Source organism: Berghia stephanieae, chromosome 11 (assembly GCF_034508935.2).
Source record: "Berghia stephanieae isolate SIO BIC M18660-M18661 chromosome 11, UCSD_Bste_1.3, whole genome shotgun sequence".
NCBI classification, from domain to species: domain Eukaryota; kingdom Metazoa; phylum Mollusca; class Gastropoda; order Nudibranchia; family Aeolidiidae; genus Berghia; species Berghia stephanieae.
This window is the reverse complement of record NC_088370.1, coordinates 31,998,342-32,012,508: the sequence shown is the minus strand read 5'-3', so window position 1 is coordinate 32,012,508 and position 14,167 is coordinate 31,998,342. Positions and strand designations below refer to the sequence as shown.

Below are 14,167 nucleotides of genomic sequence, written 5' to 3'. Positions count from 1 at the left end.
CCCAAACCGCCCCTTAAGGAAATTTACACACAGCATTTGCAAAAATAAAAATAAGAAGATAAATAAAAATTAAACCATAATTCATATCATCATATCATATCAATGTACTTTCAACATTTCTGGAAAATTAATTCCTAGTCAAATTGAGCAAGGCACCGAAATCCAGGCTAAAAGCGTTTAATTTCTGTGTTCAAATCCTATTATAGAGAAAGTGTGGGTTTTTTTTAGGACATAGAAATACCCAAAATAAAATTAAAAAAAAAATAAAAATAGTGAATTAAAAGAGACAAAAAAAAAACAAAACAAAACCCCAGTTATGTGGATGAGCTTGCAATGAAAGACTTCCATAATAATTCATGATACAGTTACAATAGTAACGTGCATGATATTTCATCATAAATAATCTGAACCAATCATTTGATATGCATGCAATGCGACCTGCTTTACAAAGACAAGACATACACAAATATACCGTGGAGTCCAAATAAGAATCAACTAGCTTAAGATAAAATCTTGTTTAAAAATAAACTGTTCATCAGCCATGTTTTTTGTTTGTTTGTTTGTTTTTAAGGGTTTTACGGCGCTTGCAACACATTTAGCTTATATCAGCGCCAGTAAAAAGGAAGAAAATGGGATAGTAAAAAGTTCTAGAATATTACAATTAAAGCAGCCAAGAGAAAGTAAGACAAAGGGGAACTGGGAACAAATAGGGATCAGATGTAGAATCCAAGAGCATACCACCAATGTACTTAGTTTGAGATCACCTACATGTCTCATCCGGACACATGCACAAAATCCAACAAAGAGGAATACACTCAAATGCTTACATTATACATTCAAAATAAATATAATAATAATACATAACAGAGAGATGATTTACAAGGAAAAAAAATATCACCCAAAAAAATAACTATGCATTTGACTGTTTCCCTCCCAGCCAGGACTCCGACCAGGTCAAGGACAAAACCAAGTAATCTCATTCCAAGACAGAGACAGAAAGCATGTTGGAAAACAGAAATAGGGGGATAGAAGACACAGTATGTACCCCCCTGTCCACTATGGGTTTTTTGTTTTTTTTTTCTCCCATATACAAATAAGCCAAATAACAAAGTCTGGTTCAAATAACTCCAATTTGGTCTATAGATAGAATGAAGTTGGCGTCACTCTGGTCTTTGTGATTGTTTTTTGCCATCCACGTTTAGGAATAGTTGTCACTAAACTGTATTAACCAGACTTTAAATGTTTAAGCTTACATAGTTTTGTGTACCTATTGGTCCACTATATTTTCGCATGGCAATATTGTGAGTTTCTTAGCCAAGCGCAAACTACCTACTGTGGCTTTCTAGCTCCTACCTCAATGTACCCCCCCCCCTCCCGGCCCCATGACAAGACTATGCCTGAACCATATTGATGGAGAGTCACGCACGAGATTTTTTAATGCACAGGGGAGGCTACTGGACTTTTTACCCATCACTCATTTTGAATTGAAAGGTTATTTCCCTTGAAAATGGATAAGAGAAATATTGTTTAGATTACGCCGTAGCTAAAATATTTTTTTAAGGTCCCAAGGAGTTTATCTTAAGCGGGCTCCACTGTATAATTCGCTGAAGTGAATAAAAGTTGATGTGAAAATGGTCGCAATTATGAAAATATCTATATTTCTTTTACTTTGAGAATACAAATAAACCAGAATGCAGTTTATTAGAGATAAATTGCAATTTTCTGGGTGTCAGGTTCATCCCGGCATAATCCTTTTGTTTTTGTTTGTGTTTAAGGGTTTTACGGCGCTTGCAACACAGTTAGGTCATATGAACGCCAGTAAAAAGGAAGAAATTTTGGATAGTAAAAAAAAACATTCTACATGTACAATTCTAAAGACGAGGAAAAAGTAAGACAAAAGGGAATGGTTCAAATAGGAAATAGATGTAGATTCCAAGAGCACAATAACAGGGTACTTAGTTTGAGATCACCTTAAAATTTACAAATCATATGTTCAAAAAAAAATAAAAAAATAACAGTACACAACCGAGAGATGATTTACAAAGAAAAAAACATCATCTCCTAAAACTATAACTATACATTTGATTGTTTCCGTCCCAGTTAGGGTATCCCGCCAGGGTCAGGGCAAATCCTAAGTAATCTCATCCCAAGACAAAAAAAAGCAAGATCGGAACAAGTCTTTTGAACCATAAGTGATCAAAATTGGTCCCGTAATAATCGTCTGAAGATGCAACCGTCTGCAGATGCGAACAAAAATAAGCCAGTTTTTTAAAACACAAGATTAACCCAATCGGTATGTTTCGTCACGTCCATGTTCAGCAGTTCTGCAGTAAAGGCATGAAATAAATACACTAGAAAACAATTCGATGATATACAAGTATGGAATGGTAATTCGTTACAATATGTGACAGACCATCCCAAAATGGTAAAATGTTGGGCGGGGTGAACCCAGATGAGTAAAAAAAAAAAATAGGTGAATTTAATGTTAAAATAGGTCAGAGATATGACATTTCAGCCTTTTTGTTCCTCAATTGAATTTATTGATGCTATGCATTAAGGTTAAACACACACTACATCTACCAGCCATTTAAATATAAAAACACACAAAACTGTGTGTAACCTTAACGTTTATGGTCGGACTGATAAAATTTAGTGAGAACTTATCACTATCCGGCTGTCTAAAATGATGATAAAAAGCCGAATGGCGTCAACTTCATGCTTTCTATATCCATTCTTTAAAAAGAACAGAACAGTTGACAGAAGTCTCATATTTCTGGCTATGAATTAAATTTTCACTATCTAAACAAACCCCCACATAATACCATTTTGAGAGGATGGCCACGTATAAGGAAGAAATTGGTTTGAAATGTGTAGAAAAATAGTGTAAAAAATACATATATATACCCAAAATTGTTAACAAAAAATTTATTGATATCAAACTCCAATAATTTAATAAGAAGGAATGTTCAATGACAGCGTCTGGTTTAAATAAATAGGAAATATAAGTAAGTAGATTTTACAAAATGAGTAAATTTATAACAAGAGATAACGAGTGATACAGTATAAAGAATTAAGATTTACTCAATAGTAATGATACACATACAAGTGGAATGTTTAGGAATGTCCCATATTTAAAATTTGCTCCATATACAGTCGACTCACCAGCTTGACTAACTTTCCATTTTCTTACAAATCAATGAGAAAAGTGATTTTTTTTTGTTGTTATTTTTGTTTTTAAGGGTTTTACGGCGCTTGCAACACATTTAGGTCATATCAGCACCAGTAAAAAGGAAACAAAAATGGATAGTAAAGACATTCTAGATGTACAATTAAAAGGACTTGAAGAAATAGTAAGATAAAAATGAATGAATTCTTATTGAAAAAAAACAAAAAAAAAACAACGGTGACCAAGAAATTTATTTTATCATGCTGGATCACCCACTAGTCCAGGTGAAACCAAACAATAACCCGGTCTTCATCTATATAAAAAAGGGGGATCCTAATAGTCCAGTTGCTTGCTACCATAGGATACTCATCTATTGCAAAGTGCCTTCCATCATATAAAATAAATCCAGCTACAAAATCAAAGCTGAGCGGATGGAGAGGGGTCATAAATATCTTCAACCACAACCAGGACCGATATCTGTCTCTTTGCTTAAGAGACGAGTGCTCTATCAACTGAGCCATAAAGAACCCTTTATGCCCATGCTCTAGACCGGGATATGAAACAAAAGGATACGCTACACTTTTCTAGGTGGCAAAGAGAGAGGTTTAACTACTTTATTTTCTATATCTTCGTGATGATGAACTAGATGGATACTTACAAAACGATAATAGAACATACAATGAAAAATATTTCAGCACATACAGCTTAACTCATGCAGTCACCACAATCATCAATCTTGAATCTTTTGAAATCAAATCATCACTGTATACTTCTGTCCAATGTTTCGTAGAGAAACCTTCAACAGTTAAGCAAACCAAATAAAATACTTGAATAAATGTACAGATGATTAAAAAAATATATATCTATTAATAGAATATCAAATTACAAGTTTTACAAATACATCAACTGATATAATATGTATAAAATTGACAAGTTAATGATAAATTTGAATTAAAAAAAAACAAAACAGCCAATTGATCTCATTAAACAAATTCGATATCTATGAAGAATAATTTAAATAATGACACACAATACTCAAAACCATTTTCTCTACAATTGGTCAAAATCTTTTTAACAAGCGCCGACACATCTAAATTTAAACCCACTCACAACCTGCTTCGTATTGATCTTCGCTATACGGCTGAACATCCAACCTTGTTTATCGTCAAAGAAACCACAAACAAGAGTATTCCAATAATTCATGTTTTGTGGTCTCAGCATGATTTAGCTTAAAAGGCAATAATAACATTTGTCAAACGTGTTTTAAAACATTTCAAAAGAGTTGAATATTTTTTTTTCTCTGTTGTTGTCGGTTTGTTTTCTTATTTTACGAGTTTTGAACATTTAAATGTAATCTTGGTGCTATTTTTCTTTATTTTCTTTGCCAAAAATGTTGTCGTTGAAATTTGAACTCATATCAAAGGCCTTAGAGAAAATTTTAACGAATGGTCCCTTTGATAGTTGGAATCAGGAAATTGATTTTAACAAAGATATGTTAGAGTTATATGACACTCAGTAAATCACAAATTTGTAGTATGAGAGTGAATCTTTCGTAACAAACGAATTTGCTCCAATGTTGAAAATGATCGAATAAATATTTAATAAATTAATAATTTCAAATGAAAACAATACGTTTAAAAAAAGAAATCCCTGCTTGCGTAATATATCATTATATTCATATGAATCTCTATCTTTCAGAAAAGTGATCTTTTGATCATAGGACCTTCAAAAAAATAAATATATAGAAAAAATAACAAAAATTCGTTGTCCAATCCTTATTTAGGTTCAAACATTCAGAAATGCAATTCAATAAAACGGCTATATGTGAACTTCATTCCTTAATCATCATAAAGAATACACGCATTATTATTCACAAAGCATCAACCACAGGGCACACATCATATCAAATCCCAAAGCATACACAAAAAATCAACAAGAGAAAATAAAACTTTTCTTATGTCTTCCAATCATTCCGTTATACTTCCAAATAAAAAGGAAAATAAAATTTAAAAGGAAAGAAACAAAAACCCCATGAAAAAATACAATTAAACAAACAAACTGGCAACAACAACAATAACAACAACAACAACAACAACAACAGCAACACAAATATTCCACCATATTTTATTTCAGTGGTTCAACATTTCATAGATAAGTTATTCATTGTTGCTGCGGTTTTCATTGTGGTTTCCTTTCGGTGTAGTTGTTGCTGATGGCGATTTTCTTGTTGATGTTGTTGTTGTCGTTGTTGTTTGCCATAATATTTCTACCGATGCTTCTACAATTTTGACCATTAATTTTGACTTTGATTTGCTCTATTACTTATACAGTTCTTGTTTATATATCTCTTTACTAAAACATTTTGATACAAGAAAAAATCAATGTTAAGTAACTTTTAAAAATCTCCAACTATTCAAGCATTTGAATAATGAAAAACAATCCAAAAGAATGAAAAGATGCTGCCAAAATTTAGAGGACAAAAAACGACTCCCCCCTCCCCCCCCCCTCTCAACCCCCTCAAAACTCAAAAATCCCCTAACAAACAGCCTCCTCCTACCCCCCCCCACCCCCTAATAAAAAGGACCCTCTCCCCCTTTACAAACTTTCGCCCTCATAATATTAAACACACACCTGTTCAACATTCAAACCATATGATGACAAAATTAGAAAGTTAGAAAGAGAAATTCGCCTAGAAAAAAACCCACCCCAGACATCCATCCACATACTATCAGTCTACTATGTTCACGCACAATCCACTGAGAGATAATGAATGGAAATAATAAATTTATTTATAACTACGACCACGGACGAGATGAATAAATGATGACAACACTACCAACAACAACAACAACGGTGACGAAGATGACGATAATAATGATGATGATGAAGATGACGGCAATGAGGAAGGTAATAATGATGATGAATACAAGCTGGGGAAGGGGGTGCTAACTAACGACGTCAACAACAATTTTTCTTCTTCTCTTTTGCTTTCATTTCATCCGAGTCCAACACCAATCGGTCGTTTTCTCTCTCCTCCTCTCCTAATCGAATGGCCTTGTCTTTCTCCAAAATCTGTAAAACCGAGACAAAAACAAAAACAAAAACAAAACAAAAAAAATAAAAATGAAGACTTGATTACCGAAAAAATTACCCAAGTCTGTGGTGAAAAGATTAAAGATTTACTTTTTGGTTCCTTAGTGGAACATAAGGCGCCAACAAAAGTTTTCTCCAGGCATCTTTGTCCTGTGCCAGCCAGCTCAGCTCATTCCATGTCTTTCCAGCCCTTTCATCTTCTCTTCAACTGTCCTTCTCCTCCTCCTCCAACTGTTTGTTTTAATTATTATGTATCTATATTTGCAAAAACAACAGGGTATTTAAAGGTCTTTTGACCCACGTCACCCTTAACGATTTTGATATGATGTGAAAAAATATTTAAAATATTTTTTAGAAATAATATGATAGATGCAAGTTGCTGTAATTGTTTTTAAAAAAAATAAGCAAACACATAAACCCAAAATTTTTATTAAAAGTGAATCTATTGAAAAGTTCATTTTTTTCTGACCAAAATGATGAAATTGTATCAGTTTTGTCTGTGTCTATCATAAGTGTAGGAGTAGGAGGTAAGGTTGGGTTACATGAAAATGTAATGGTAAAAAGATAGTGCTTTAACAATGATTTAACTCACTCAATCCTAGAGATTTTTGGTACTTTTCAAAATTGGAAAAAAAATTATTAAAAAGAGCATGTACATAGATAGTTTTATTCAACTATGATTAACATGTAAAAACTAAAAACATTAGCTTTGATACTACGCCTATAATTTGTCTCAGAAAAATGTAATAAATAGGCATGGGGTGAAAGTAACCCGAGTAAACTACGGATATAGTCGGTGTTAGGGTTGAGTGAGCTAAAACTATTGATATATTTTGCTTTAGGGGATTTAATTTAAAAATTGTGTAATGAGTCATTGCATTCTAGCATAATCGACCGGGTACAACCCGACTGAATATCTTTTCAATCATAGATTCTGCCGTTTTTATTCTGGTTAATAGAAGATTTTATCAATAGACTATAGATAGTTCGAAGATGACGTCACTCAAGCCTTTGTTGTTATATTTTGCCATCCGCGTTTGTGAATTATTCTCACTGAACTGTATTAACCTGACTATAAAAGTTCATGGTTACACAGAGTTTTGTGTGTTGGTCCGTTATACTTCCGGATGGCAATGTTATGAGCTTCTCAGCCAAGCGCATACTATCTATAAACACAGTGACATCTCTCTTGGTGAAAACTATAAGATATGATCTTAGGTTAAAGTTGGAGGCTCCTGAAAGCTCAGCTATTAGAGCACTTGTTTCAGATGCAAAGGGAATGAGATCAATCCCGGATAAAGTTGGAGATTTTTTTTTCTCTGGCCCCTCTATCTGCCCACCGAGCAGTGATTGGGTCCCTGATTTGTTAAACCTGGAGGAAAATACTTTGCGAAAGACTAGTGTCCTATCAAAAAGGTAGCAAGCAATTGCTATTGTCTGTTTCAAGCTATAGAAACTGGGATGAACTCAAGCTCCATGGGCCTTATGGCTCTAAGTAACTAATTTTTAAAAATAAAAAAATATTAGGTTAGAGTGCGCTATGTGGTCTTGTGGTATGACACTTGCTTTCGGATTGGAAGGACCTGGGTTCGAGCCTCACTACGCGCATAGTTGAGTCCTTGGAAAAGGCTCTTTACTCACATTCCCTCACCATACTCTGGCCATTGACAACATTGTCTCTGTCACACAAAAAAAAATTGTAATATCACCTAACATGCGACATATTTCGTTCTACATGTTACATGTTGCTGTTGGTCAGGGACTTCTTGTAAAGCGCTTTGAGAACATTTAGTGGATATTTTGCTTTATAAAAGTTTTTTTTTTTGGAACGCCAATTTTAAATCATTAACATTCTATTATATAATTCTAAAAAGAAAATGATCAAGAAAAAAAAAAGAAAGAAAAAGAAACAAAAAAGGGGGTTAAAGTTAAAGTCAAACCTTTGTGACAAGGAATCTGGCAGCTTCGTCAATGTTGATATTTTCTTTGGCAGAGGTCTCGTACCAGCCAGCAAATCCTTTCTCTTTACAGAATTCGTCCATCTGAGACGTGTTGTTGACTAAACCTTCTTTGGGGAGGTCAGACTGGAAGGGGGGGGGGGGGGGGGAGGAGGAGAAAAAAATTGGAATTTAAATGAAAAGCTATATCATGAAGTAAATATACCTACTGTGGCACAATAAAAAGCACATCGGGTGGTTGGTTAAGGGGAAGTGGTCCTATAGTTTGATGCATTGCACTGTGTCCATGTGATGGATTATATACATATTCCTTCATGGAATGCCCAGGCGATAGTATCTAATGATGCCGAGGTGGAAAAAAGCGTGATTTCATGGAATGCCCAGACGATAGTATCTAATGATGCCGAGGTGGAAAAAAGCGTGATTTCATGGAATGCCCAGGCGATAGTATCTAATAATGCCGAGGTGGAAAAAACCCTGATTTCATGGAATGCCCAGGCGATAGTATCTAATGATGCCGAGGTGGAAAAAAGTGTTATTTCATGGAATGCCCAGGCGATAGTATCTAATGATGCCGAGGTGGAAAAAAGCCTGATTTATAAATTTTAACAATTAAAATATGAAAAATCATTTTAAAAACATTCTGCAACTTAGACTCTTAATTATTTACAAAAGATTTCGTTAGGATTTGCCTTACGAGCTACCAATACTTTACTTTAACTCACTCAATCCGAGAGATTTTTGCTAGCTTTCAAAATTGGAGAAAAATGTATTAAAAAGGAGCATGTACATATATAGTTTTATTCAATTATCATTAACTTGTAAGTATTAAAAGCATACGCTTTGACACTACGCCTATAATTTGTCTCAGAAAAATGTAATAAATAGGCATGGGGTAAAAGTAACCTGGGTAAACAATGAATATAGTCGGTGTTAGGGCCGAGTGAGTTCATTAATAATAAATATTACCTCACTACCATAAAAAGAAATCTGAATTTGTAAAATTTGAAAAATAGAAACAAGTACAACATGAAAAAATACATGTAAACTGATATGTATGATACAAGGTAAATAAATATGTAGTCCAAAAAACAAAACAAAACAAAACAGCTGCATTTTGATATAAAGTAAAAGATAAAAAACAAAAAAAACAAAAAAAACAAAGATTCTGAATATTCCTCTTAAATACCTTATTGGCCAATAAAACAACAGGGACAGGAGACCCATCTGGTAACTGCACTTTGCTATCAAGGTCGTTCTTCCATTTGGTCACCGCTTCAAATGTGGATGCTCTCGTGACATCAAATACCACGCATGCGCCGACGGCCTCTTTGTAATAAACTCTAGTCATATTGCCAAATCTTTCTTGCCCTGAATATAAAATATAGATATGACATGAGGGAATATTATATGGATGAATGGGTGGATGGATGGATGGATGGATGGGTGGAAGGGTGGATGGATGGATGGATGGATGGGTGGATGGATGGATGGGTGGATGGATGGATGGATGGATGGGTGGAAGGGTGGATGGATGGAAGGGTGGATGGATGGATGGATGGATGGATGGATGGGTGGATGGATGGGTGGATGGGTGGAAGGGTGGATGGATGGAAGGGTGGATGGATGGATGGAGGGAGGGAGGGAGGGATGGATGGAGGGAGGGAGGGAGGGAGGGAGGGATGGATGGATGGATGGAGGGAAGGATGGATGGAAGGGTGGATGGATGGATGGATGGGTGGGTGGATGGGTGGATGGGTGGATGGATGAGTGGATGGATGGATGGATGGATTGATGGATGGATGGATGGATGGGTGGATGGATTGATGGATGGATGGATTGATGGATGGATGGATGGATGGATGGATGGATTGATGGATGGATGGAAGGGTGGATGGGTGGAAGGGTGGATGGATGGATGGATGGGTGGATGGATGGATTGATGGGTGGATGGGTGGGTGGATGGGTGGATGGATGGGTGGATGGGTGGATGGGTGGATGGATGAGTGGATGGATGGATGGATGGATGGATGGATGGAAGGGTGGATGGGTGGATGGGTGGATGGATGGATGGATGGGTGGATGGATGGATGGATGGATGGATGGGTGGATGATGATGGATGGATTGGATGGTGGATGGATTGATGGATGGATGGATTGATGGATGGATGGATGGTATGTGATGGATGGGATGGATGGGTGGATGGTGGATGAGATGGGTGGATGGATGGATGGATGGATGGTGGATGGATGGATGGGTGGATGGATGGATGGATGGATGGATGGATGGGTGGATGGGTGGATGGATGGTGGATGGATGGGTGGTATGGATGGATGGATGGATGGGATGGATGGATGGGATGGAGATGGAGTGGATGGTGGATGGATGGATGGGTGGATGGATGATGGATGGATGGTGATGGGGATGGATGGATGGATGTGGATGGATGGATGGATGGTGGAGTGGATGATGTGATGGATGGATGGATGGATGGTGGATGGATGTGGATGGATGGATGGATGTGATGGTGGATGGATGAGGATGTGGGTGGATGGGATGGATGGATGTGATGGTGGATGGATGGATGGATGGATGGATGGAGGGGTGGATGGTGGATGATGGTGTGGATGGATGGATGGATGGATGGATGTGGATGGATGGATGGATGGATGAGTGGATGGTGGATGGATGGATGGATGGTATGGATGGATGGATGGTGGATGGAGTTGATGGTGGATGGATGGTTGATGGATGGATGGGATGGATGGAGGTGTGGATGGAGTGGATGGGATGGATGGATGGATGGATGGATGGATGTGGATGGTGGATGAAGTGGATGGTGGTGTGGATGATGGAGTGGATGGATGGGATGGATGTGGATGGGAGGGATGGATGGTGGTGGTGATGGTTGGATGGATGGATGGGATGGGTGGATGTGGGTGGTGGATGGATGGATGGATGGATGGATGGATGGGTGGTGTGGAGGATTGATGGTGGATGATGGTGGATGGATGGATGGATGATGGATGGATGGTGGATGGATGGGTGATTGGATGGTGATGGATGGTGGATGGATTGGATGGATGAGATGGGGATGATGGATGTGAGATGGATATGATGTGATGGGATGGTGGGGATGGATGGATGGATGGGTGGAGTGTGGGATGGTGAGATGATGTGATGGATGGATGGGGATGGGTGGATGGATGGATGGATGGATGGAAGAGTGGATGAATAGGTGACTGGATGAATGGATAGATAGATGGACAATTCTAATTCATCATCAAATACAACGCCAAAGTACATGTATTCTTTAACTTGCTCAGCTTTTCCGTTTTTTATATCATTATTTCTTGATGCTTGTTTGTGCTTGATCTAAAAAAAAATCATTTCTTATTTACTATTTTTTATCTAACATTTAAAAGGAGGTGGTTGTTATTGCACCAATCCACAAATTCTGTTATAGATTCATAATAATTTGCAATATCACACTCCTTTCAAATGAGGGCCTGAATTGCCGTATCATCAGCATGTCTTATTAATTTGATATTTCAAAAGTCGCTCGAAGAGTAGTTTGTTTAAATCGAAAAAAAAAAATAGAAAAGGTGTCAGTATGGTACCTTGGGGAACTCCTGTGCTAGTCATTATTTTAGACAAATCGAATGTTTCATTTTTGCTTTAGATAGAAACAAACGGTGGTCCTTTTATTAAATATTTAAGAATTCGTATTATAATTTTCATGTTAAAATTTATTGTAATAACTTTGGGATGGGCGAGTGTGGTTGAATTGTGTTAAAAGCACTGGAAAAGAAAGACAATCAATAGGGTTCTAACATACTTTAGGAATGTCGAGAGAGTCATACAAATTCTATGAACATAAAAGCATGGCATCATCGACTCCCCTTTCAGCGTTGTGGGCAAAGTGGTTGTTGCTCAAGAATGATTTTGCCTGGAGAAAGACCATGCCCCGAACTATTACAGAAGATGACTAAACCTGTATATAAAAACGGGATAATAAGTTCAACAAAAGTTCTTGTAGGGAAATATCTGGCTTCCTCTGAACTGTTCCCAACAGAAACTCACCTGCTATATCCCATAGTTGTAATCGTATCAAGGTGTCGGCATCCCAATTTAATACTTTAAGGGCAAAGTCCACTCCGATCTGGGGATTGAAATTAAAATAGGAATGGATCAGCGTGTAAGCTTTAAAAAAAAAAAAAAAAAAAAAAAAAAAAAAAAAAAAAAAAAAAAAGAAATCAATACTGCACACTTGTAAGATATTTCCTGCAAGAGGTCATAACGCCAACCGGAAGTATAAAAGGACCAACACCAAAACTATTTTTAACCCTTGACATTTTAGTCTGGGTTTAAAACAGTTTTAGGAAACACTCATAAACCGGAGGGAAAAAGCAAAAAAAGATCTGATGAAGTCAAATCATACACTTTAAAACCCAACACTCAGCAATAAGGGGCAAATCTGACTTTTGTTTTAAGAATACAAAAAACGGCTCAAACGCTTTACAAGGCCCTTCCCAAAAGCAAAAAATTTAAAATTAGGACGGGACATCACGCCTGTTAGACGAATACAATTCTTTCAGACAAAGACAACCTTTTAAAGGCCAACCCCCCCCCCCCCCAAAAAAAATTTTTCCCAAACAAAACCCGGGCCAACCCCCCCCCCCCAACCCCCCCCCCGCCCCAAAAACCCCCCCAAAAAACCCCCCCCCCCCAAAAAACCCCCACCCCCCCCCCCCCCCCCAACCCCCCTCCCCCCCCCAAACCCCCCCCCCCCCCCCCCAAAAAAACCCCAAAAAGGACCCCCCCCAACCAAAAACCCACATTTTTTCCCCCCCCCCAAAAAACCCCCCCCCCCCCCCCCCCCCCACCCCCCCCAAAAAAACCCTTTTAAAAAAAAACCCCCCCCACCCCAAAAAAACCCTAAACAACTTTCGTTGGCCGAATCCCCCCAAACCCCCCCCCCCAAACCCCCCGCCCCCAAAAAACCCCACCCCAAAAAAAAAAAAAACCTTACCCCCCCCCCCCCAAAAAAAAACCCCCCCCCAAAAAAAAACCCCCCCCCCCCAAACCCCCCCCCCCCCCCCCCAAAAACCCCAAACAAAAAAAAAACCCCCCCCCCCTAAAAAAACCCCCCCCCCAAACCCCCCCCCCCCCCCCCCCCCCCACCCACCAAAAACCCAAAATTTTTTTAACCCACCCCCCCCCCAAAAAGGGTTAAATTTTTAACAAACCCCCAAAAAAAACCCGAAAAAATTTTTGAGGAAAAAAATTTTTGAAGTTTAAAAAAGGGGTTTTTTTTTTTTTTTTTTTTTTTTTTTTAAAAAAATTTTTTTTTTTTTTTTTTTTTTTTTTAAAAAATTTTTTCCCCAAGGGAAACCCCTTAAAAAAAACATGATGAAAAAATTTGAGGGGTAAAAAAATGTTAATATGAAAAACAGCAAATGAAAACCGACCCGACAAAGCGACGAAACGAAAAAAAAAAAAGACCTGGCCTTTTAGGTTTTTAAAAAATGATGGACGACGTTTTATGAGCTGGTCTTCCACCCGTTCTTTGAAAAATCTGTAAAAAGTGCTCCTTTTTTCCGCCCCCGTTTGGCCCGGAATAAAAAATTTTAAAACATTTTAATAAAAAAAAAAAAAAATTTTAAAAAATAAATAAAAAAAAAACAATCAATTGTGAAAACCCACCGTTGAAAACGGGTGTTTGTTTTTTTGGGGAGTCCCCCATTATCGCCTTTTGTCGTTTTACTTTCACGTCCCCGTTGGGCTAAAAATTCTTTAACCCCGGACACCCAAACATTAGTCTTTAAAAAACATTTCAACGAATTCAAATTTCTTAAAATGATTCTTTAAAAAAAATTACTTTCTCCCAAAAAGCCCTGCCCTTCAAAGCCCAAATAAAAAAAAAAAAAAAAAGAAAGAAAAACCCAA

At 37.4% G+C, this 14,167-nt stretch overlaps 2 protein-coding genes across 10 annotated transcripts in view; both read right to left on the bottom strand.

Moving 5' to 3' along the window:
* The window catches only part of LOC144956633 (ras-related protein Rab-32-like), a 271,216-nt gene that overhangs the window by 176,621 nt on the left and 80,428 nt on the right, over positions 1-14,167 (bottom strand). The gene's annotated exons all lie outside the window — the stretch shown is intronic.
* Positions 5,741-12,404, bottom strand: LOC144956634 (ras-related protein Rab-32-like). Its single transcript, XM_078887272.1, has 4 exons — positions 12,302-12,404; positions 9,407-9,588; positions 8,200-8,343; positions 5,741-6,238 (listed from the first exon to the last, which is right to left on the bottom strand). The coding sequence occupies exons 2-4, from the start codon at positions 9,566-9,568 to the stop codon at positions 6,125-6,127; spliced, it is 420 nt and encodes a 139-aa protein (XP_078743398.1). The 5' UTR covers positions 9,569-9,588; positions 12,302-12,404; the 3' UTR covers positions 5,741-6,124.